Source organism: Sarcophilus harrisii, chromosome 4, assembly GCF_902635505.1.
Source record: "Sarcophilus harrisii chromosome 4, mSarHar1.11, whole genome shotgun sequence".
Lineage (NCBI taxonomy): Eukaryota > Metazoa > Chordata > Mammalia > Dasyuromorphia > Dasyuridae > Sarcophilus > Sarcophilus harrisii.
Genome location: NC_045429.1, coordinates 123966984 through 123993227, shown reverse-complemented (window position 1 = coordinate 123993227; position 26244 = coordinate 123966984). Strand labels below are relative to the sequence as shown.

Below are 26244 nucleotides of genomic sequence, written 5' to 3'. Positions count from 1 at the left end.
CTCTGATTGGTTAACAATTAATGAGAATCAATATTATAATGAGAATCTTGAGGGCAGTGACTTAGACAACCCAAGTTTTGGTCAAAGAGACTTGGAAGTTTCTATATCTCCTGTCTCATAAAAGGGAGAATCCACATTTTCCCAACCCTATCTAAGTAAACACAATGAGCAGGAACACAAGAGCACATTAGAGATGGAACAGATCAAATTTCAACCTTGTGAGCTTCAAGTCAAAGGAACCAGCCAGGTTCTAGTGATGGGAATTTAAAGCCTAGCCTTGAAGTCTTAGGAGAAGAAGCCAGGGTAGCCCTGATGACAGATCTTACCTGAACCATTAGTGAATGCACCATCTTTTAGCTATACTGCATTCAGCAGCGAAGTTGTTTGGAGAAATGTATGTAGCAGTCCTTCTTACGGTTGACTCCATTCTTCCCAGAGACTAAAATGAAATGCCCTAATTGGAAAAAACAAACTGTATTTGTACTCTGTTCTTCCTAAATCTTCTCAATAAGCAGTGTGCTGAAAAGCTAATTAATATTAATTGCTTATTAATGATGTTGAGGAAGTAGTAACTGCTTAGATAATATTGAGAGTCTATCTGGTTATATATTGGAGCACTAATTATAGGGTACTAATTGATTTTGATTTATTGAGGGAACACACCAGAATAGCATTGGACAAGACATGTGTTCCTTCACTAGTTTTTCTAAAAACCTCATAGAGATATTTAATAGGCTGGCTCTGGAGATCCAATATTCTGTTGAATTTGGGATTGGGGGAATGAACCTAGAGACTATTTACACAACACACTTAATAGGAGTTAATTTATATGATACAATGCTGCAATAAAAATAATTTAATTTTAGATCACATTGACCAAAATATAATGTGCAGTTTTGGTCATACTACAGGAGTACTGTATTTCATTACAGGTACAACATTTTACAAAGAACATTGATAAGTTGGACTGTATCTAAATATGGATGATTGGGATGGATACAATAACAAATCAAAATAATGTCATTTTATGATCATTGGAAAGGATTGTGATATTTATCCTGAAGAAGAGAAAACTTAGGAGAGTCCCAATGGCTTTTATTAAGTATTTGAAGGTATAGCTTATGAAATGGATTTAAACTTGCTTTTCTTGACTCCTAGATGGCAGAAATAGAAAAAACTGGTGGAAGCTATAGAGAGGTAATTTTAACTTGACCAAGAAAAACAACCTAAAAGAACTGCACAAAAGAAAAATTATTTGATAGATAATGCATTTTTCATCACTGGAGTTATGCAAGTAGGAATTTCCTCCACAATATGCCTGACAATATGCCAGGCTCTACTTGAGAAACTCTAGTCATAAAAAATTCATTATCTATCATGGTAAATCATGTCTCTCCTAAGTTTTCTCCTCTCCAGTATCTCTCAATTTATCCCATGAAACTTACATGCTTTCTATAAGTGGGCCATTACCTGAAGACCCTGATGCCCATCTAGAAGGAAACTAATTTAAACTAAGATGTTAATGCTTGATAATGACAATGTTATTCCCCTCAGTAATATTTTTGTTTGAAATGTCCTTCAGTCTCCCTAGCCAGAAGTGGTTCCCCCCTCTTGAATTTTCATAGTAATTCATCATATTTTCTCATTTTACCTTATAGTTACTTGAATATGTTTTTCAATTTTTCTTCTACAGTATAAAGTTTAGATAGCAGAAATCTTATCTTATATTTGTTTGAATCTCACATAATGCCTTGAAAATAGAGTGGGCACTCAATAGATGCTGTTAAATTAAATGTTAGACATATACTTTAACATTTTTAACAAGAATGGGACTACCTGCCATCTAGGGGAGGGAGTGGAGGGAAGGAGGGGAAAAGTTGAAACAGAAGTTTTTGCAAGGGTCAGTACTGAAAAATTACCTACGCATATGCTTTGTATATAAAAAAACTATAATAAAAAATAAATTAAATGTTAGAGAAATTGAGTAAGTATGTGTTTCATAAGGTATATAATAATGACCAATGGGGAAGATATTTTGGGCAAGGAGAGGGTCTCTCTTAGTGCTTTTCTAATTATACCTTATTAAAAGATAAATGAATGTAGACTGACATGGTGATATATGAAGTAGGGTACAATAGTTTGACATACACTAGAATGCCCCCTGAAAGACTAAGTTCCTTACATCCCATAGATCTTCTGTGGTCCTTGATATCAGAACTTTTTAGGAAGGTGATAGTAAACCTGAATTACACATTTCTCTTTGGAATGAGAGAGAAGACCCCAGAGAATAGGATCGGCAGGCAGGGAAATGTGCATGCAATATAAAAATTGAAGGGCTTTGGAGTATGGAACATTCAGAGATTCATGAAGATTGCCAAGATAGGAAATGGGCAAAATGATATTATAGTTTGGTAGTATCTTTATGAAACATTGCATCAAAAAGCTTCCCTATTGACTGATTTGTTTCCAGGAGAATTTATGTTGTTTTTTTCTCCCAAGGGTTCTGAATATAACTCCAATGGACACTAGAGGAACTGTTACTGTCACTTTAAGAAGCTTTAGAATCTTGAAGAATGGCTGTTTAACCTTCATTTCCCAAAGAATCAATGGGAAGAGGGAGAGACATTCCTTGAGGAATCTGTGAGGAAATGGAGAGTATTAACTGTTGTTTGTAAAAAGTTTTTGAGTTTTAGCTGTCATCTGTGAAGAGACTTGTTTTTCTGTTATGGCTGAAGAGACAGTGAAAGGACAAAGCACAGAGATCATTTAATGAAAAAACGGAATTTAATCTTTTTCTTATGAATAAACAAGATAAAATTGTTATGACTTTCAATGTTATTCAGTGGAATTGAATAGTAGAACTATGTTTCAGAAATTAGAAATAAACAGCAAAGTTGATGGCTAGAGGTGATCAAAATAAAAATATTGTACATAATTTTTTATGCTTGTAGTATTTGCCACTTTGTTAACAAATTGTATATCCATTAACACTGATATTTCCTTAAGCCTAAGTTCAGAATTTTGGTTTTCATAAATATATATGTCAATATAGTCACACATGTATGTAACTGTTTATGGAAAGAATGGTCTCTTGAGTTTTTTAATAGACCAGAAGGGAGATTCAGATCTGATTAAGTACAAAAAGGTATTGCCAAACATACTGGCGTATTACCTCAGAACTAAGGATGATGAAAATGAATATGCTAACATGTCAAGTAGCAGACTATGGAATGACCATTCTATAGCCTATTATGTCTTACAGTTATGTGTGTGTGTATAGTTGATTTCTGTTACATGATTACACAATAAAGTCTAGTATCTGCTTGGAAAGTCTTTATGCTACTCCATTCCCCAGTTTCTCTCACACTTGTTTTCTCAGGATATTTCAAGGCTTCCTGGGACATTGATGAATAAGGATACTATTGGTTGTTTTTGTTTTTGTTTTTTTCCTTCATTACCCCCAATGATGATCCCACAGATCCCAGGAGAAAATGTGCAGGGGAGTACTGAAGAACATGTTATAGAACATGCCTGAGGATGTGCTTATGGGACTATCATAGAGTTGAACTTACTCTCTAGCCACCTTTGGTAGACTTTCTGGAGTACTTCTTATATAATACTGAGCCTTAACCACTTGCATATAATGGAAAGAACACTGAATTTGGAGTTGAGAAAAGGCTGGGTTAAAAATCCCAGTTCTACTATTTACTATGTTTTATGACATTGAAAAAATTGTTTCCCTTCTCTGGGCTTCACTTTTTCTGTCTTTAAAATAAACAAACCTTTGAGTATCCTTTTAATATGAAATCCCATGAAATCTATTGAGGCAAAATAATCAGACTTTTAATAGCCTGGAAGTGATATTGATCCCAAGATCCTCAAGGCTTGCCTGATCTAGGACAAATCTTCTGGAAATTGTTTTCTGGACTTGGATTACTGGTTGACAGTCTTTTAAATATTATGCCAACCTTTTCCTTGGTGTTGGATTTGGACATCTTAATCTAGAGAGAACTATATTTTGTTCTCACTAAGCTTTACAACTAGAATGGAATACAGAGAAATTAAAAATTACTTGGGGAAAAATGTAAAAGATTTTTGAAAAAAAATACCTCATAATATCTGGGATGAATTGATTTGAAGCAGGAAAGACTGAACTGTGAAGTCATGATTTTCAGTTATGTGGAAGATATTATATAGAATGAATTTTCCCAGTTTTACTTTGTAAAGGCATTTTTAGAGATTTGATATGGAAATATTTGTTGATAGGTCTGAAAATGCTAGAATAAACTCTATAAAGAAATAGCATTTCTTTCTAAGAACATTTTAAAAAGTGAAATCCCTTTTAAAATTTACCTATTTGAGGACACTCTACTTTCCTTGCATACTTAAGACTCAACTTTGGATTCAAGATATGATTGGTCTTTATTTGAACCTCAAGGTGCAGATCTCCATAAGCCCTTATTGTTTTATGTCAAATGGTTATCAGTGACAAGTAAGTAGTGGGTAAAAGAAATTTCTTGTATAATCTGAAGGGAGGGAGGACTCAAATTTAGTGATGATTCATAATTCTAAATATATATGTATGTGTATGTGTATGGTCCCCTTTGGAGGGTAACTAAGTGGTACTGTGGATAAAGCACCAGGACTGTAGTCAGGGAGACTCATCTTTCTGAGTTTTAATTTGGCCTCAGAAACTTAACACCTGTGTGACCCTGTTCAAGTCACCTAACCCTATTTGCCTAAATTCCTCATCTGTGAAATGATTTGGATAAGGAAATACCAAATCCTTGCAGGATCTTTTATCTTTGCTAAGAAAATCCCAAAGGGAGTCATGAAGAGCTGGATATGACTGAAAACAAATGAATAATATACCCATTGAGATACATATATACACCGTCACATATGTATTTGTATATATTTTATATATATACACATATGTACACACATATACTCAGCTTGAATATGGAGACCTTGATTCCATATTTAAGCAATTAGGATCATAGTTGTGCTAATTCTTTCTAAATTTCAAAAAAATTTATCCATTAATCAAAACCCGATTTTGCTTAAAAGATAAATACGAATATAAATTAATATTTGCAGAGTATCCCTTGAGTATATATGCATTAAATACTGTTTCGTTTATGTTTAATGGGCCCCCTAAAATTCTTTCAATAATAGCACCCTTTCATGACTATGACAAACGTCTAAGATTAGATTTCTTAACCTGGGTCCTGAAGAATCTGGGGACAGATCTCAAGGGACTTGTGAACTTGGATGGGAAAAAAAATTGCATCTTTATTTTTACTAACTTCTAAATAAAACTTACCATTTTCTTCAATTATTTAGAAACTTTTTCTGAGAAGACTTCACTCAGTTGCCTTAAGAAGTAAGATCCCTTGCTCTAGAAGCTCTTCCTGATAATGTTGCTAAAGAGGGCAAAATTAAGACGGTGTGTTTTTAAGCATGCTTGCAGATTCAGATTGGTTACATGTTTGCCAAGTGTAAAAAGAATGCAGATAACCCAAAACAAACAGCATAGAATTTTGTTTTATTTCTTTATAAAGAAGGGATGTGCATGCCGAGCCAAAATGGCAGAGTACAGAAGAAGGATACAATGAGGATTCTCCCCAGCAGCCTGCCCCTGTAAGCTCTTGCCCCACCGTACAGTCCGACGGTTCATTATATTCTACCAGTGTCCCTCATCATGCAACTGGGCTTCTCACACCTGCAAACACACACACACACACACACTCACTCACACACATGCACACACAGTTCTTAGTTCAGACAGTTTCACAATACAGTACCATCTACCTCTTGAGGATGCTACATCACAGCAGCTGATGCCAGCAGCAGCACTGAAAACAGTGCGAGGGGAAAGGTAGCAAGAAGCTTATCCACAGACCATTGTTGGGAGCAATATAGAAAGTCCAAAGGTTGTTATGCTATAAAAATATTACACTTCAAAAACCCATGTTTATTCAAAAAAAATCTATTCAGAAAACTCTGGAAAGCGTAATAAATATCTGTACAGTGACTGCTCATTTCAAATAAAATAGAAAGTGTGAACATAAAAATGATTTGTAAACATAGATACTGAACCTGTAAACAAAGTGCTGGGTCATGGTATCTAGGTAGAAAAGCTGTTAAATACTAATTAACACACACATACATATGTCCAGAGATTTCATTGTTTGACCTACTAGTTAGAAGTGAGCCTAAAAGCACTGATTGCCATCTGATTCCTGGCCTTCTGAAATGGTAAATATTCTCATCTTGTTCTTTCTGAGAATTTTTATTACACTGAAAGGTGAGAGGCAGGGAGGACTGCATAGAACCATCTCAGAAATCGAGTGGAGTGCTAATGCAGTCCTTATGCTGTGTTTTAACAATCAATAAAATAGAAGGTAAAATCCCATTGTGCAATTTTAAGGAAAATACCATTTAATGAACAATACTGGCTTAACTTTAAGTACTATCATTTATGTAAAAATAACACATGTAAAAAGGTTTAAAAAATATGTTAAGCATCTACTTCCGGATAAGAAAATTTCCTGTCTTTTTGTTTTGTTTTGTTTTTGTTTTTGGCCTTTTTTCTTGATTTGGAGCTGATACTGTTTGCATGGGCTAGTTTTTTGCTGGAATTAAATGAAATAGTTGTTTTGATTTTTTTTAAAGGTATGCTAAAGATAAAAGAAAATACTACTCTGGTACAAGAAGGCCAGTACTGCTTTTGTGCTTGTAAATGGACTTAACTATTCGCCCTTTTCTGCATTTAAACCATTTGATGTGTAGGGTGCCTATTGCTAAGAGGAAAAGAAAATCTTCTCTAACTTTCAGTTGAATAAGCTTAAGTATTTATTTACTTTGAATAAAAGTTTCAAAAACCTTATGTGCTTTCTAGCCATCCAATTGGATTTGGTTATAACAGAATTTAATACCTACTACTTTGCAATTGTTCCAACAGGGTATTTCCTTCTGTTGATACAAATTAACCAATTTAGAATATACTGATTAACAAAGTAGTATTAAGCAGACTATGCTTATATGCTATAGAAAAAGCAGATTATATCAATGCCTCTGAGATCATTTCAGTGTATAAATATACATGAATTTGCATGAATTTAAAAAAAAAGTTTTTAGCCAGTATAGTTTACAGCACATACATATGGAACTTGCTTTCACCATCTCTGAATGGTGCTACATCATTCATTTCTTCCTGCTTCAACTTTTTTTAAAATCCCTAAGTGAAGTGACAAAAATCACTTGGTTTAACAGCCAAGGAATCTTGAAAATCTTCAATAACAAAAGAAACAGACATCAACTTTAGGACCAACATAGAGAGAGACACTGGAGGCTGAGATCTGCTATCTTCCTTTTTTTTTTGAAGCAGGGGGAAAAATCATCAACCAATACCCAAGTTTCTCTGTCTAACCGCCCATTGAAGAAATAATGACAAATAATTTGTGAGACTAATAGAAGATATGGGAACATACGAAATGACTTGAATGCTTTTGTTTGTGGTTTATAAACAATGAAATCTAACAAGATTATTTATTAAGTAGGTTTATTTTTCAAGCTCAGAAAGTAATCGGCATGAGCCATCATTTTTCTGAACTTGGCACATACCTTGATGATGGAGTTAGATGGAACGTAAGTGGGAAGGGGAAAAGGAAGGAGGTGAAATGAAATAAATGGTGTCATTTACATGAAATTACACGGAGGTCCACCATCAAGCTCAGAAGAAATGTTGCATGCACTATCTAACTTGGATTTTTTTCATAGTTACTACCAAATAGGTTGTTTGAACTCAGTGAATTATACAGGAAAAAAAGACAAGATGGAATAACAATTAAACTACTTTCTTTTGCAACTCTGCTGAGCAGAGTTACTGGACTAAGAACACACTGGATTAAGTGGGGTCCACAGGAATCCTTAGGGAGATGAAATAACACTTAGGTCTACTTTTCCAACAACTGCCGATTGGTGCTGGGTTTTTTGCCAGGTGATTTTCATTTCACAGCATTGTTTGATTTGGCAAAGGTCAGCACATCGAAGCTCCTACCCTCACCCTTCCCCCCCACCCTTAGCTGCCACCCTCCTCCCCATGTGCACAGCACATCAAGTCAAACATTTAAATAGCATTTAAATTATTAAAATGTCAAACAGTGATTTAAAAATAGACCTACCCAACAGAAACATAACATTCAACACAAAAACACAGTTCCTAAAAAGTGCATCCCTACTGTTAATGCATCCTCTTGCTCTGTCTCCCTTTACCTCCCTCCCTGCTTCTTTAGGGCAAGGGAGTGGAAGGCCTTAATGGTATACTTCCTGATTCCAGTTAGACTTGAGAGGCATTAACTCAGCCAACAGAATCTGGGGCAGAGATATCAGAGCGCAATATTCTCAATAGTCACAGTTTTTTCTTAGAGCTGAAAATGAAAGCAAACAGCAAGTGGACTGCTTTTATAAAGCATAGGGAGCAGAAAATTATCTTATAGGGAATGAAAAATCAAAGCTCTCCCTAAATCTTTAATTGTCTTGTTTGTCTACCAGGAACTAAGGGGTTATGGAAGTAAGAAAATTGAGAGGAAACAGGTTTTGCCCATGCCTCTTTCCAAGGAATTTATTTTCTTTGTTTTAGTAAAAGTTGTACATGAAGGCCAAAGTATTACTATCTTGGTGGCCTCATTTGTGTCTTGGATAGGCTTTTTTCTCTCCTTTCAATCTGGAAAGAGAAAGAGGGACATTATAAATCACCTCAATCAAAATGGGAGGAGAGCAGATGGAAAAGTAATACCTTGGGTTTCTCTGAATGCAAACACATGTCTACCCCTAGATAACAAAATGCACATGGCACTATCCTGCCAACTGGAAGTCTTAGAGGAATCCTTCCATAGCTTTGCCCTTTGGAAATGAACATCGGTGGATTGATGTATTGGACAATGTTGTTTTTAAAAAAATTATAATTCTCTGCATATTAGCTGATAAGGCAGCAAATTGTGGGCTCAGATCATTGGCCTTTCAATTAAAAAGTGTCTCTTTCAAACACTTTAAAAATTATTTTGATGAAAATAATAAAATTAATATGGACATTTATAGGTTCTCATGGAATCCCAAAGAGCTTTAGAATGATTCTGAGGAAATTAATTCATTTGGTTTTACTTGGGAATAAGGAAGAGCAGTTGGTAATGTTGGCACAGCACAGCTTTGAGAAGTCATTAAATCAGAGTCCTGTTCAGGGCTGGAAAAGGAAATTTAAAGAGCCAAGGGAGAGTGCTGCCTTGTTTTTGGACTTCTGGTCATTTCTGCAATGCTCATGTGCGGTACCCAAAAGTCCAGGAGCTGAGTAACAAAGATGGACCTCTCTGGGGAGGAGCTGTAGGGTTTGTGACTAGGTGTTCTTGTTCGTCTGCTACAATCTTGTTGAAGTAAGTCTCTTCATGCCCCTTCGTTGAGCCAGGTTGGAGGATAATACAGGCTCCAACCTTGGTGCCTGAGGGGTTCGATTTAAAGCCAAGTAAGTGGCAGCCATTGCACCCTATAAGAAAATATATAAAGAAAAAAAAGGATGAAACATCTAGGGGAAAAAAAAATCAATTATCAACATTCCTCTGTGATTTCACCTCTCCTTTGCTTAGTTGTCAACTAGGCAACCAACCTAGTTAGTTGTTGTCCTTCCTTCTCAAAGAGGTGAGTAGGTTGATAAAAGACCCATGTATCATGATCAACAAATATGCATATCGATGGGGTGATTGGTTCTTTGAACTGCTGAAGGTGGGCCAGTTTTAATTTATTGGGTGAGTTTGGACTATCAAGATCTGTTTGTTCAACTGAGTTTAACTGAACTAGTTTTTGAGTAATCCTTAGCTTAGAGAAAGATATTCATTAGAAACCACTATATTTTTCCATCTTTGTGGATTGCTGTTTTGAATTGCTCTGTGCTATTTTAGAGAACTGACCAAGAGTTGTCCTAAATCCTTGATATAGCTTTAGAACTGGCTGTTCCATTAGATGGCTAGAGGATGCTGGATAATGACTGACAGTAAATCTTCTAGGAAAATATTTAACTCCCCTTCCCCCCCCCCCCAACATTCCTGAGGCTATGACAACACAGTTGTGAAGGAAATCTGTGTGTAAGGCAAACTACCATTTTTCTCCCTGAGTTATTCTTAGGTGACTGGGTTTTGCTGAAAGAACACTAGACTTATATTCAGAATTCTAAATTTTAGGTTCTGGACCTGCTATTTATTAGTTATATAATTAGCAAGTAATTAAATCATTCCAAATATTAATTCTAATTCTATAATGGAGGTTTCATAGAATCTCACAGATTGCAAAAACAAGTCATTACATCTGATCCAGAACGCTTTTGCAAAATCCTTGATCAGAAGTGAACTTTAGAATCAATTGTATGACATGGGAGACACTGGCACAGGACTGCTGAGCATGGTGTGCCCTCATCAGAGAAGGTGCTGTGCTCTATGAACAAAGCAGAAGTGAATTATTCCAGAAGAAATGAGAGATGTGCAAAGCTACAGAAGCTTCCCCAAATGTCTAAATGGACTATTTGTGTACGACCTGTGGCAGAGCATTCCTAGCTTGTGTTCTGATCAGCCACAGTTGGATACACTGTAACTCTAACTAGTGATGGCATTTTGGCTGTCTTCAAGAAGGAAGGACAACAACTATCTAGGGAGAAGAAATTACTTGGGGAGGCACCCTAATTTACACTTGAGTTCTGATTATTATTTCTTCTATTATTTATTACTTCCTAGCTTTGGCGACCTGGACAAATCACATAACCTCTGATTGCCTCAATTTTCTAATCAGTAAAATGAAGATAAATAATACCTACCTCACAGCATTGTTGTGAAGATCAAATGAGAAAGTATTGATACAGAATTTAAACACTCTATAATAATATCATGTACAAATAGAGGCTAGTTTTCCCTTATACCAAGCTGATATCTGTCTACTCATTTCTATTGGTTGTGCCTTCTTGGGCTAAAGACAACGAACCCTTTCAAACACTTTAAACCAGGTATCATGTCTTTATTTCTCTCACAGGGTTGTTAGAAAAGTCTTTTGTAAATTTTGAAGTACTAAATAAATGTGAGCTATTAGTACTAAAGGGATAATTTAGGTTAGGTGAACATAAACTTTTTGCATGTCTATGAGAAGATGTTACCTTTTCTTGCCAATAAAGTCTTGGGTTTAATGAAAATGAGGTCAGAATGTGGATACTAACAGTAAGGTCTCTTGTGAGGACAAAAAAGAATTGAAGTTTTTTTCCTTCAGTCCCCTGGATCTTACAATGGAAAGGGCATTGCATATCAAGTTAGAAGAATCCAATTTGAATATTAATTTTGTTACTCATTGCCTACAAGAACAATGACAAACTTTATGATCTCTCTGGATTTCAGTTTTCTCCATAAGGTATCAAGTTTGGAATAAATGATTTTTTTCCAGATCTTATTTCCTATTATCTTCTTCTTCTTCTTCTTATTATATTTATTTACAAAATATATGCATGGGTAATTTTTCAGCATTGACAATTGCAAAACCTTTTGTTCCAATTTTTCCCCTCCTTCTCCCCACCCCCTCCCCCAGATGGCAGGTTGACCAATACATGTTAAATATGTTAAAGTAGGAATAAATAATTTTTAATTGTCCACTCCAGCTAAAAGTCCCATGATCTTTTATATTATAATCAAACTCTTTTAAAATAAAGTTTTCTAAATGTGGCCTTGCTTTTACAAGGCGTACTAACCTCAGAATATGTAACCTCTTTCAATATATTTTATAAGGGAGGGTAAAACAAAGAATCATGCAAGGAAAACTTTTAAAATGTTTTATAAGTTTTCCCTATTTAAAAGGAAATAATTGTTGGATTATAATGTCTTACTATATACTAAGCACTGAGTTGGGAATCCAAAGAAAGGCAAAACAATGTTTCCCTCAAGGAGTTTACTCATAAAGAAGGCAACTTGCAAATCAACAGATTTATTGTTCAATTGTTTTTTCAGTCATGGTCATCACTTTGTGACCCCATTTGGGGTTTAATTGGCAGAGATACTAGAATAGTTTGCCATTTCCTTCTACAGCTCATTTTACAGAATAGGATCTGAGGCAAATAGGGTAAAGTGGTTTGCTCAGGGTCATACAACTATAAGTGTCTGAGGCCATATCTGAACTCAGGAAGATTAATCTTTCTGATTTCAGGCCCTGTACTCCATCCACTGCACCACTGAGCTGCCCAAATAAGTACATAAAGATGCATATGGAGTAGATACAAAATAATATTAGCTGGGAACTGGCAGGATCAGGGAAGCCCTCTTGAAGAAGTAGACTTTATAGTAAATCCAGAAGGAAATCAGGAGTCCTGAGAAGTGGAACTATGGAAGGAGAGCATTCTAGGGATGGGAAATAGGGAATGCAAAAGCATGGAGACAGATGGGATTGGATAGTAGGGAAATGCAAAACCAAGACCATAAATGGAATCATCTGGGAAAATCTACTAGGTGAGAAATTTTCAGGAGGTTTAAAAATTTGTTTATTTTCCTACTCTGTTCCTCATTACATTATCTTTGCTTCAAAGCAGCAGAGCTGTTCCTAGCAAAAGAAAACTCTGACATTCACTTGCTCAGTAGATATTAGCTGGGAAGCATATTTTTAATGGGGCTCTCAGGGAACAAGTATTCCCTGACTGCAGACTCCCTCAATAATTCTTTTTTTTGTTGTTCCTATTAGTTTCATCATTAGTAAGCAAAATTAATAGGCTGGAAGGCAATGCCTGGGTCCTCCTTTTTCATTCTCCCTAAGAAGATGACATTATTGCTGAGAAAAGGCATGGCAGCTTTGTCAGTATGAATCCCAGTTGTTTTATGATTTTTTAAAATATATATATATATGTATATACATACATACATACATATTCACATATGCATGTCTTTGAAGTCCCTTGGGTTTTTTTTTTTGGCCTTTATATTAATGTTTGTAATATCTTGTTTAAAAAGGAAAAAAGGAGAAGTGGAATAATCCTATTAAAGAGGAAGGTTTACTTCTCAGTAATCTCCATTACATTCATGTGACAATTTGGATAGGGATGTTGAGTATATGAATAATGATCTAGAATGTAAGGTTTAAGACTGTCATTATACATCCTTACCAAATGTAAGAACTGATTCCTATACAATGTCCCCTCTATGTGTTTTTATTCTTTCTTTCTATCTAACTCTGTCTACATTTATTTTTAATTTTTATCGTCTCTTTTAATTATTTGAAAAGCAGGAGTTACCAGGAAAGGATTTTTCTTTGCTTCCCAAGACTACTCCTATTTCGGCCCCTCCTCCAATCTTACTTTGCAGACTTGCCTCTCCTACTCCCTTTCACACAATCTATGTTCTAGCCAAAGCAGACTATATTATCCTAGAATTTGGCTTTATATTTCTTGTGCCTTCGTATGCTCCCTTCTCTTTCCCTTCCCTCCCCTCCTCCCCTTTCCTCACTTCCCCTCCCCTCCTCTCTTTCTAGTTCTTCAACACTTAGCACAGTTTCCTGCATTGTATTTTTTGGGGGGGTGGGGAAAGGAACCTGGGACTGGAAACTATGAATGTGGAAGCTTCCTCTCCCAGGCAGATCAGCATCTCTTCTTTAAAGAGTTGCCTGATGACAATAAGAGCCTAATTAATTCATCCATGGCTAAATAGCTAACATTTTAAAATCAGGTCCCAGGTTTTCCTGACTCTCTAAGGCCAGCTACTACATCAGAATAGTTTTTGCCTCACATACAGTAGATAAATACTCTTTGAATATCCTTTACCTTGAGAGAAGTTTAGTTAACAAAGCTCTGGACTTGAAGTTCGATAACTTGCTCTATTGTTTCAGCTTTGCTGCAAAATAGCCAAGACTCTGGATAAATAGTTTTACTTCCCCTTGGGGCTCCTTCTCCATTTTTGTAAAATGTTGGGGAGGGTATTAGACTGGAAGACATTCCTAAGGTCTTTGACCAGCTCTAATATTCTTTGATTTTAAAAGTTTACCTTCACTAGGTGTACATCCTGTCTGCTGAGCTGGTTTTGAGATAAGTAGTCTCGGTTTACGATCCACGGATGTCTCAAAACTTGGACTGCAGTCAGGCGCTGATGAGGGTCCACATGAAGCATCTTGGATACAACATCCTGTGATGGAAAAAGAGAGGGAATACTATGAGAAAAGAAAAGGAGAAGCTATACTAATTGTCTGTCTTTCTCATGGATTATCTCATTATAGATTGATAATGAACTTGGTAGTATTCAAAAATGTACATATCATAAAAAAAACTTCAGTTGACAACCATTATGCAGATATTTTGTAAAGCAATTAAGATCAGAAAGTTGATACATAAAATAATTCTTGTAAATTTCCCAATATTATAGAAATACAAACCTGTTTGAACCACAGATCTATGCCTGAAATAGTAAATATCATTACAGATAGATAGAAACTAGTCCCTTCTGCAGTTAATGAAATATATAGCAATTCAAGTAAGTCAAATATATTCATGCTTTTAAAGCACCACGATTCATCAATGATTATAATTGCTAATAAATATCAAGTACGCATATAAGAAGTATAACTGTGGAAGGAGTGATATATGACATAATTGATATATCTAAATTCAACTATCATGCTTTTTCTTCTAGTTGTTAAATAACAAACATTAAATCCTCAATATTTATTTAAACACAGAGATCTGTCTTTAATAACTAATCAAGGAGATGCAAGAATTCCCACCAAATGGGAATAGTAAATGATAACCCTCACAACAAATCCAGCAAAGAACAAAAAAGTGAAAATACTATGTTCTGATCCACACTCAGTCCCCACAGTCCTCTCTCTGAATGCAGATGGCTCTCTCTATATCACAAGATCATTAGAACTGGACTGAATATGCTATATGAGATACTCTTTGATTGTGTATGAACTGATTGATTGATGTCAATTAACACTGGTCTCAACTCTGAAATGTGGAAAAAATAAGATGGTTCCACAAGAGATTAGACAACAGTCTGGAAAGGATTTATTGCCATTTAAAAATATCATATCTTAATGCCCTGAGTAATTAGGCATTTATCCATTCATGTGCATGAGAGAAATAATTCATTTGTATCCCAACTCTATTCCGATCAGTATTAATAATTTGTAGTATTAATCAATTTGATAGAATCATATCAAAGTTCTATAGATAAGGCCCCAGAGCTGCAGATTCTAAGTTCACTTGCTTAATTATAGGAAGTTAACTAAAGACCCTCCACTCTTGTTTTTCCTTCTCATTGTGACCAAGCCCAGCAGGGCAGAGTTCACAACTATATGGAAAATCCCCCACAATGTTTTTGTATCTCCAGACCAATCACCGGTCCAATAGGAACAGATGATCATCTTATGACCACTTTGGTCACTGATTGTGATAGCTTGTTCCATTTCCTTCTGCTCATACTAATGAGAAACCTGTCCATCTTATATGGAGATGTTCCTTGCTTCATCCAACTTGTCATCCTGCTCACATATTATTTTGCTTGTTTTAGCTTATGTATCACATGTCAATCAATGGAATTGTTGTGTATTTGGTCTAGCTGTTCTGATTGGCTGGACAACTAGCCCAATAAAAATAGAACCCTGGAAGGAGGAGGCATCTCAGATAATGAGGAAGATCTGAAGTCCACTTCATTAGAGAGGACCATATTCCTTTTAATAAAATACCATTGGCTCAGTGCTCTGCCTTAGTCTCTTTTATTTTAAGTGGGATAATTTTAATCCCCACATGTACAATATGCATATATATGTATGTATGTGTCTATGTATGTTGCCTTGGACATTTACTACCTGTGTGAGCCTAGGCAAGTCACTTAACCTCTGTCTGCCTCAGTTTCTTCAGCAGTAAAATGGGGAAAATAATAGCACCCATCTTCCAGTAAATGATAATAATTGTAAAGCCCTTAGCATAGTACCTAGCAGATAGTAAACACTATATAAACAATGTTATTATTTTTATTATCATAAAGGAATTTGTTAATGAAACACTTCTAACCTTTTCAGGTAGGTACGCAAAGTTTTTACTTACTTTTGCAGCGTCAGATACAGAATCCCAGTTTCCTCCTGAAAGTGCATATTTCCCACTGCCAATTCTTGCCAAAATTTCTTCAGGGGTGTCGTCTGGCCCATTTGCAAAAGGAGTGAACCTGTGACATGAATAAACTTAATGTAACAGAGTTCCTTTCCGTATTTTGAGATGTTTGGTATTGAAAAACAGTACCCCATATTATTAAAAATAACCATTTTTTTTTTTAAAAGTAATCATTTCTCCAGTTTCCTTTGTGGCAGATCAGATTGCTACTTGCTGGCATATAAACTCAACCTGATTTTCTTTGATATACCTTATTTCGATGTAAAGTTGAATACTTACATTTTACACACGATGAAAATGGGAGAAGAGATTATGTTATATGCTGAGGATCATTTTAGTTAAGAGTCAAGCAGAAAAACCATAATTTCTGCCATGCAATTCACTAGTCTAATTTAGAAATTCTAAAAATATGATCTAGGACCCAAGCTTTGGTTTATATGATTCAATTTTATTAATTATTTATTAGGTGGCTACTTTGTGAGAGGCGGAGATAAGAGAATTTGTTATTGTTCAATCATTTTTCAGTCATATTTGATTCTTTGTGACCTATTTGGGGTTTCCTTGGCAGAGATATGCCATTTTCTTCTTCAACTCATTTTATAGATGAGGAAACTAAGGCAAAGAGTAAAGTGACTTGCCCAAGATCACACTGCTAGTAAATGTCTGAGGACAGATTTGAATTCAGAAAGATGAGTCTTCCTGATTTTAGTTCTGGTGTTCTATCCATTGTGCTACCTAGTTATATGACTCACCTTTACAGACTATAAAGATATAAACTGAACAATTCTTGCCCTGAAGGAGCTCAAGTTTTCTATGTCATTAGACAGAAATAAGCATGATACAAGGAAAATTGATGAGAGAGACCACTGTAAGACAAACTTTGTATTTTTGAGGATGAATTAATTTTGCTTCTTTTGCTCTACTGAGATATTTTTGTACATGTGCAACATAGAAGTTGGTAGTTCGAGTGCTTTGTTTATAGGATTTTTAACTTGATCCACATCTCCAAAGATTGAAAAAATTTAGAGAAAAAATGTCATAGGGTCATGGAGTTTTAGAGTTGTAAGGGAACATGGAGATTATTTAATTGAATCCTCAACTGATACTTTCAAGCGAATTGATAGGAAATTTAGAATGGCGTCCTATTACCCAGCCTGACATTTTGTCAGAAGGCTTTTGGAAGAGACTATAGTTGTTCCTTGTGTGCTAGGATGGTGCCATAATGCATAGAGTACTGGGTATGAAATCAGATAGACTCATCTTCATGAGTTTAAGTATGGCCTTAGAACACTTCTTAGTTGTATGATCCCTAGGAATATCACTTAACCTTGTTTGCCTCAGTTTCCCCATCTGTAAAATGAGCTGGAGAAGAAAATGGCAAACCATTCCAGTATCTTTGTCAGGAAAATCCCAAATAGGGTCACAGAAAGTTGGGCATGCCTGAAAAACAATTCAACAATAATTGCCCCTCTACTAGTATGACCTTGATCAGATCATCAGATTCAAGTGTTGGATCTCAGTTTCCCCATTTGTAGAATGAACAGTTTAGGATAGATGAGAAATTCTTAACATACATGTGTGTGTATGTGTGTTGAAATCCTTTGGCAATCTGGTGAACCTCTTCTCAGAATAATATTTTTCAATAACCAAAAATATTAAGAATTTATATTAAAATATAGTTATCAAAAACATTATAGAAAATTTATGGACCTAAGATTAAGAACTTGATGATGTAGGTGATATCTAAGCTTTCAGGTCTAAATACTATCATCATTTGGGGAAATTTACTTTAAAAAGTAAGGGCCCAAAGTTCCAGTTCCTTATTCTTCTGTTGCTATAGTTATGGGTTGGATAAGGTACAGGAGGGAAGAAGAAAGAAAGAGGGTGGGATTCAGCCTCCAAAGGGCTTTAGTGTATGTGTGAATGTGTTGTCTGGGGAGAGAGAGGAGTCAAGAGCCTGGGAGAGGTGTGTAGATTTTGCAATAGTTTCAAGCCCAAGCACTACCAAAAATCAGCCCCCACACCCTCCTGTCACATGCACCCCAGCCTTCTACTCCCTGCCAAGGAAGGTGTCTGCTTACCCTGCCAGCATTGTGTATAAAAGGATCCCTAAACTCCAGATATCACAAGCTGCATCATAGCCCTGGCGTTTCAAGACCTATGAGGAGGGAAAAAAGGGATAATTAATTAATGTTCTAGCCCCGGAAAAGTCTAACTTGCAGGTTTTTCTTGAACGAGGTCAATAAGTAAGATGGGATGAGGATCATGATACAGGGGGAGACTTTGACTTCTTTTTATAACACAATTCATATGGCCAAAGAATATTGATGATTAGGGATACAGAACAAAAGTGCTACAATCTCCTTTTATATCCTTATAGTCATACAAACAAGAAGAAAAAACGTGAGTATTGACTAAAAATTCATATTCATATGAGGATCTTTTATTCGTTTGAGCAAGATCACAGAAAGCATTACCAAAGGAGGTTCTTTAGATAACCTCATATCAGCTTCTCTTGCTTTTACTGCTGAGTCCCATTTCGTAGGTTTCACTAATCTTATCAATAACCAATCTCAGTAGCTTTCTTCTTTCCCCACCTTCATTAACTGATGCTAGGAAAGAGCTCCATTTCTCCGTTAGGTGGCAGGCGTGCTCTTTCTTCCTCAGTCATTTGCCATCTCTTTTACTAGTGCCATAATAAAGAGGGTTTCCCAAATGAATAGCTCTACTTAACAAAGGAACCACATGGAAACAAATGTAGATGAGGAAGAGCAAATAACCCAGAGGAATGTTTGCTTTTCATTGGTATAAATCATCTAAAACACATGCATTTTAAAATATCCTTACTATTGATTAAATAGTTAAAATATCCTTATTATTGATTAAATAGGCAGTATTTGTACTTTCTATATATAATAGAGAGTTGATAACATTTTTGTTCACGTTTCTGAGTGTTTTGACTTGATGTTTTAATTTATCATTGATGTTTCCTCCATACCCTTTTCCCTTCTCTTCTTTTGTATTTTCATTCAGCAAGTTCCAAAATGTGTTAGCACTTTGGAACTTAAAGTCAGTGATGCCTTAGTTCAAACCTTGTCTCAGACCCTTGACAGCTGTATGACTCTTGACTCCATAGTTAACCTCCCTCTGCCTCTGTTTCCTTATTTACAAAATGGGGATATGAATAGCACTTACTCATAGAATTGTTGTGAGGATCAAATGGGGTAATATATGCTAAGCATTTGCAAATCTTAAAGCATTATAGAAATGCTAACCGAAATTTTTAGCTATTAGCTTTTATTCATCCATTAGTGATCTCAGCCTCTGACTATTTTCTCCTTTTCTGATTCTCTCATGTTCACCTCTAAAGCTAAAACTAGGATAAGACCATCTATGTTTTTACCTCAGGGTGAAAAATTTTGAAGGATCCCAAAATATTGTCCTGGAGTGCGGTTTTTTTTCCCCTTACTCTTTCTTCCAGTACTTTCTGTCCACCATCCCGACAGGGGTTTGGACCTGGGGCATGCATACTTTCTCCTTTTCAGAAGCAGCTCTGTGATATGCCAGGGCTTATTTAGTCTTCCCATTCCTAGTTCAGTTTCTACCCCATACTCCTTAATTGTTCAGACACAATAATAGCTAGTTAATGGTTCTGCTTAGCTGCATTCCTAAAGACATTGATTAACCTACATGAGCCATATTATTGACATTACAAGGTAATTGAAAAGAGTTGAATGAGAGCTTGGAAAAAGAAGAAAAAAACCTCCCTGAAACTCTTACTAGACCCTGTAACTCCAAGGCATGGAAAATTCTTAGAAAACAGTTCTCAGGATTCAGTTTCAGGTTTTGTTGACAATTTAGCCAGTCTGAGGTTTTCATGAATCTTTAATGTTATTAATTTTAGTGTCTGCTCTCTGCCCTTTCTATTACAGTTAGCAATTTGAAGTAGGAATTAGGGTGCAAATTATGTCCAATAAAAATCTAATGTTCAATAAATACACGCTGCTATGATAGCCATGTAGTGCTTTATCTCTCTCTCCCTCAACCTGAATTCTCTTATTATACTTCCTCTATCTCTTTTGTTCTTATTACATTTTGACCTTGTATTATATTTATTCATATATATGATATGTCCTATTAAACTAACCACCACAAAAATTATATAGTTTTTTACCTTGTATTTTTAGTGCTTATGGCATTGGATTTAAGAAATTTTTATTTCTAGACAAGACACTATATTCCATTTTAAAGAAAAACAGATATGAGTATATAAACAGATACATATATATGTATATATGTGCATATACATACAGATATAGAGTCTTTCAAATTAGTTGCTTATAATTAATTTCAAACCAAATCAGTAACCATCCAAATCCTCTGCTAGTATCATGCTAATCAGAAAGAAATGAGAGATCAAAACAGGAAAATAAAAATGTGAAGTTCTAGGTGTAAGTTCACCTGAGAGATTCATGGAGACTATTTAGGAAAAAAATCCCCAATCCTTGATCTTAATTCCACTGGGGCACAGGGAAAAAGATCACCAGGTTTCAAAGGATATGAGCTCCAATCTCAGCTTTACCACTTACTACCTTACATCATCCTGGGCTAGTTACTTATTCTCCCCAGATCTTACCTTCCTTATCCATAAGATGAGAAGATTGGGATAACTGATTTTTAACAGCACTTCTAGGCCTAGGACCTTTGATTCAAATTGTCACTGATATGAAGAGGAAAAAATGACTTTATAATTTTTGTTTACAAACATATTTTGGGTGAATCTTTGTTATCCGAAAAATGAACTAAAGGCTATAATGTTTGTATGTGTGTTTTGAGAAAATGTGAAAAAGCTGGTGACTTTCTCAAAGATGGTTAGGGATGTATCTTTCTAATGGTTTGAGAGTTCTAACCTCAGGGGCCACGAAGTTAGCTGTGTAGCACGGTGTCATGAGCAGTCCATTCTCTGCCCTTAGTTGTTTGGCAAATCCAAAATCGCAGATCCTGATGGAATCTGGATTTCCAGACTCATCCATATATAGAATATTACTAGGCTTCAAATCTCGATGAACGACCTGGAGAGACATAAAACATTCTTTGTTATTCAGGAGCTGGGACAAGAGAAAAAGGAGAAAAGATTAAATAAAACCAGAAGGGATGGATTTATGTAGAACGCGTTCATTCTGAAATGATATCTCAGTAGGAAGTAGACAAATTATAACTAATAAGCTGTTGTCTTATTTGAAGGGTTTATCTATCATCTTTCTTCTCATTCTCTTTTTCTAATTTCCTTCTCCCCCTGCCATTTTGATCTGTCACTCAATTTCAAACATCCAGCATTAAGAGCCCTAATAGTGAACATTTGAGAAATAAGTAAATACATTCCCACTAGGAAGAAAGGGTAGGACACAATGAGCTATTTTATTAAAAGGAAATATAGTGGGCTGGGTTAACCTGACAACCTTTCATATATCATGGTCTGATGGTAGGCCCCAGAGATATGTTAAAGCAAGGTAGATATTTAGGTGGAAAAGCCATTTCTTTTGAAGGGAAGCAAAGAGGATTACTGTAATAACATGCTGTAAACCCTAGGTAGGCTAGGGATGTGAATGTCTCAAATCTCTTTTTAAAAAAATTGAGGAGAGAATCCAAGAAGTATAGAGGAATAGGAGGGAATCAGGGAATCAGATTCCATGTTTAAGCTAAGTCCCAATGGAAGGATGATGATTTTTTTTTAACTTCCACTACATCATTTTATTAATTATAAGAAAATCTGAAAACCAACCACATCATTATTGCAAATGCTAGTTCTAGAGTCTGGTTATACTAAGGACAAAACCAAAAAATTTTTTCTATCCTTTTAAATAGTTATACACATAAGAAGTATTATGTGGTCTTGAAGAAATCATAAACTTGTGACTACCCAGCATTATCTGTTTCCCAGGAATGATGAGAAAATAGGTAATTACCACTGTCAATAATATAATCATCATTCCCATGGCTACGTAGTGCCATTTGTAGAATATCTCCCATTTTTCCTAATTTAGTTAGGTCTAAAAGTACCAAGTTAATGAAGATTTTAATACAATTTACTTGGGGGATCATTTCATCATCCATTATGAACTTGTTAGGATACATCTTCAAGTCTTCAGCTTTAATTCAATTAGTTTATTTTTCTTTCTTTCCCTTAGAGTTGTCCTCTAATGGTTCCTTCTGTCATGAAAGTGACCCTCAATTTCTGAAAATGATGGCAGTGGGGCATAAATATGATATATCTTACCAAGTTGTAAAGGCTTCAAGTAAAGGTTTGGATCTTCAGTGATCCATCAATGAAATCATAGATTCATTCAACATTTGACATACATTTATTAAGTATTTAATATGTGAGAGGGAGAGTGGAGTAGCAGATAGAGAGCTACACTCAAGTAGCCTACTTTCTATTCAATCCTTGATGTACTGAAATGCTTTTCTCTCTAAAAATAACCGTGTGTGAATGCTTTGGCACTTGTACACAGGTGTATTTAGTGGAAGAATGATTAAATTTCTCTAAAGTATTGATTCAACAGGAATTAAAGGAACATCTTAATTCCAATTTCATAAATTAATTTTTACTGTTCCTATTTTTATTATTAAAATTATGAACTTCACTATCATAACTATCATGCAGAAGAAAACAAGAAACTTACTCCTTGGGAGTGAAGGTAGTCCATAGTCTTAGTAATGGTACAGAGCACAGCACTAGCTTCCCTTTCTGAGAAATATTTCTGACGGAGGATGCGATCTAAGAGTTCCCCACCTCTCATCAGCTCCATCACAAGGTAAACATACTTCCCATCATCATAGACCTAGAGGATCAGAGAAAGATAAAGTTAGAGGATGTGATAGTTCTGATGAATAAGGAAATACCTGTGATTCTATAATAATTCCAGACTCATCACTGTGAAGCATTATAGCAAAATCTTAAAGAAGATCCAAAGAAGTTAGAGAGAAACTGTAGAAAAGACAGAACGATTATTAGTTGGTAGTGAATGGAATGTTGACCTGGGTGCAAAAAAAAGTCCTTCATGGGAAACAAGTGAACAGGTATTCTAATCCACATCAGAAGTAACTCTCTATGCTGTCATTGCTTCCACAAAAATTCAGATTTAATAATATATTACAAAATGCATTATTGATAAGCTATATCATTAGGGCTGCCAAAACTTCATGTCTCTATATATTTCAAGCAAATTTTCTTCATAATTCCACCTAATCTGTTTTCGATGAGGTAGCTATGTGGTACAGTGAATAGAGTGCCAGACCTGGAGATAGAAAGACTACTTTCCTGAATTCAAATGTGGATGTGTGACCTTGGGCAACTCATTTAACCCTTTTTGCCTCAATTTCTTCAACTGTAAAATGAGCTGGAGAAGGAAAAGGCAAACCATTCCAGTGACTGCCAAGAAAACCCTAAATGATGTCATGTAGATTTGAACATGAATGAAAAAATGATTGAACAACAATAATAAAATCATTCATTTCATGATACATCTCTTTCCCACTGTGATCAAAATTGCCAACAAATGTGTTACTTAAGCTTAGGTCAGGTAAATTTTTCTGAGGATTCATCTATCAGAATACGAAGGCAGAAGCAAATGCAAATAGTTGGCTATAGTCAGGAAAATGTGAAAATAACATAGAAGTAGAAGCAATGGCCAAAATATCATTTTGCTCAGATTGGATTATGATTAACTTCATAGCTTTTGTGATACTCTGGTCCATCTGTTGTGTTATTCATATGTTCAGCCCCAGTGTGACATAATCAGAATGCTCAATTAGGAGTTGAAAAAACTGAGCATGCTTGCTTTTTGGCTCCATGATTTAAATTAAGTAAGCTAATGCACAATCTTAATTAATTAATTAATTAGATTAATTTAACCATTCAGCCTTATTTTTCTCAATTATAAATGGGGATAATAAAGCAGGACTACTTATAGGATTGTGAGATTTAAATGATGAAAAGATACATAAAGAGTATCATCATGCATATATGAATTTGTAAATTAGACCACTATTTGGATTATGAAGTCCTATTTGGGAAACGAAAATATAAGTATGTTGAGAATTTCATCTTCAAATTGGTAGAGGATCTTCCTGAATATGGAATGAAACTTCAAACAGAGTTAAATCAATCTGATAAAGAGAATTTATTCCAAGGGTCATCTAAGCAAGAAACATCACTTGTGTGGGCTCTTGTTACTGGAAAAGCAACTTCAAACCTGCTGATTTCCATTTTGAAAGTGTAATAAAGTAGGAAAAAGCATTGTAATAGGAGTTAGGACTTCAAGCTTCAGAGCCGTCTCTGACAAATCATTTCTCTTTGTATCATTTTCTTCATCCATAAGATAATGAAGTTGATTATATGATTTCTGAGGTTCTTTCCAGCTCTAAATCCTATTAATATTTTTGTTATAATATTTGTCAAAACACTGGACTGCCTTGAAGCTAACCAGATCAATGCAGTGCAGCTCTGAAAGCCTTTATTAATGCAGAGGATTCCCCATCGACTTCAGCCCCAAAATTTATGCTGCTCAGGAGAACATTTTATATCCAGATCTTCAGGATCACACTCATAAAATGTCCTGTGCCTCTTTCCTCTCTGTTGTATCTTTCCCTTGACTCCCTCCTTTTGCTTCCTCCCCTATTGCAAGAACTCTAGCTCTTAATTCTTTCCCCCCTAGAACTATTAATTTTGCAGGATAAGTTTAGAATGTGTGCAAAGTAGAAGGATGAGAAAAAGGCATTTTGGCGCAAGAGCCTCAAGGGCCAAAATGACTTAAATGCAAAGATATTTCTCTTCTTTTAGAGAAAAGATTTTTGGCAACTGGATTAGCGTCTTCTTCAGACAGAATGCTTTAAAGCAACAGAAACCTTAAAGCTTTCTTAAAGACATGGCTTTTCCAAGAAGGCCTCTAGACTTAAGTAATTCTTGTACTTACACCTTATCCACTCATACTATTCCTTCACAGACAGTTTAATTCATTGTTCATAATTACAAGTCAGTTAAAACACAATGTACTTTCAAATAATTGTTACTGAAGTAGTCCATGGCCATTCAAAGAAATATATGAAATTACTATAATTGCTTTTAACTTACTAATAATTCAACTAATAATTTTAAAAATAAAAAATAATAATTTCTCTGGTTTTAAAATTATCCTACAACTTAATAGAAATAATATGGAATTCATAGAAGCTTGTAGGATTGATTTCTTCATTTGATTATAAGCACATATATAAAGGACAGTTGGTTGGTGTATAAAGTATTGGACTGGGAGTCTGGAAGACTTTATTGAGAATTCAGACTCAAATGCTTACTTGCTATGTGACCCTAGCCTAACTGTTCTAAACTTCAGCTTCCTTATTTTTAAAAATAGGGATACTACCTACGTCATAGGATTATTGTGAGGTACACATGAGAATATATATAAAGCATTTTTCAAACTTTAAATATCTTTACCAATTTGAGATTTTTAATACTAACAATAATAATTACAACTGGATAATGAGAAAATTATGAAATTTAGGTTCTATTTTAATCTAAAACTATATTTCACTGAGTATTTTAATTGCTGTGGAATGCTGCTACGGAAGTATTCCCATGGCAGAAGCTATTTGGTTTTAGAGTGGAACTCTGGTGGCAACAACTCATTTCATAATTAACAGATAGGCTGCCTCGTGGGGGTTTCCTCCCTAGAAGTCTTCAGACAAAAGCTATTTATTCACCTGCAAGATATCTTGTATCAGTGACTCTTTTTTGTATACTGATTCTTTGGATATAAATGGTCTCTGGATTCATTCCAACTCTGAAATTCTGTGACACTTTATAATTCTAGATTTAAGGATTCTTAAGGGCACTCTGGAGCTCAAGAGGAGGTATATCTCCTTAAACTATCCCTCTTACCTCTCACATCCATTTTATGATAGGAGCCAGGCAGTGCTGTGTGAGTGCTAAGTGGACCAATCAATAATTGCTCCTTGGTTCACAGGCAGTAAAGAAAAATAGCCACTGAGCCCTTTGGGAGAAAAATCAGTGA

The 26244-nt window shown here is 35.3% G+C and overlaps 1 protein-coding gene across 3 annotated transcripts in view; it reads right to left on the bottom strand.

Moving 5' to 3' along the window:
• Positions 1–5514: 5514 nt before the first annotated feature.
• The window catches only part of RPS6KA2 (ribosomal protein S6 kinase A2), a 504379-nt gene continuing 483649 nt past the window's right edge, over positions 5515–26244 (bottom strand). For all 3 annotated transcript variants that reach the window (XM_031937506.1, XM_023503337.2, XM_003769607.3), the window contains 6 exons: positions 22855–23013; positions 21082–21243; positions 18253–18329; positions 16109–16226; positions 14049–14186; positions 5515–9544 (listed from right to left, as the gene is read on the bottom strand). In XM_031937506.1, the coding sequence (XP_031793366.1) occupies positions 9419–9544; positions 14049–14186; positions 16109–16226; positions 18253–18329; positions 21082–21243; positions 22855–23013 (780 nt within the window). In that variant the 3' untranslated portion in view covers positions 5515–9418. The remainder of the gene's footprint in view (positions 9545–14048; positions 14187–16108; positions 16227–18252; positions 18330–21081; positions 21244–22854; positions 23014–26244) is intronic.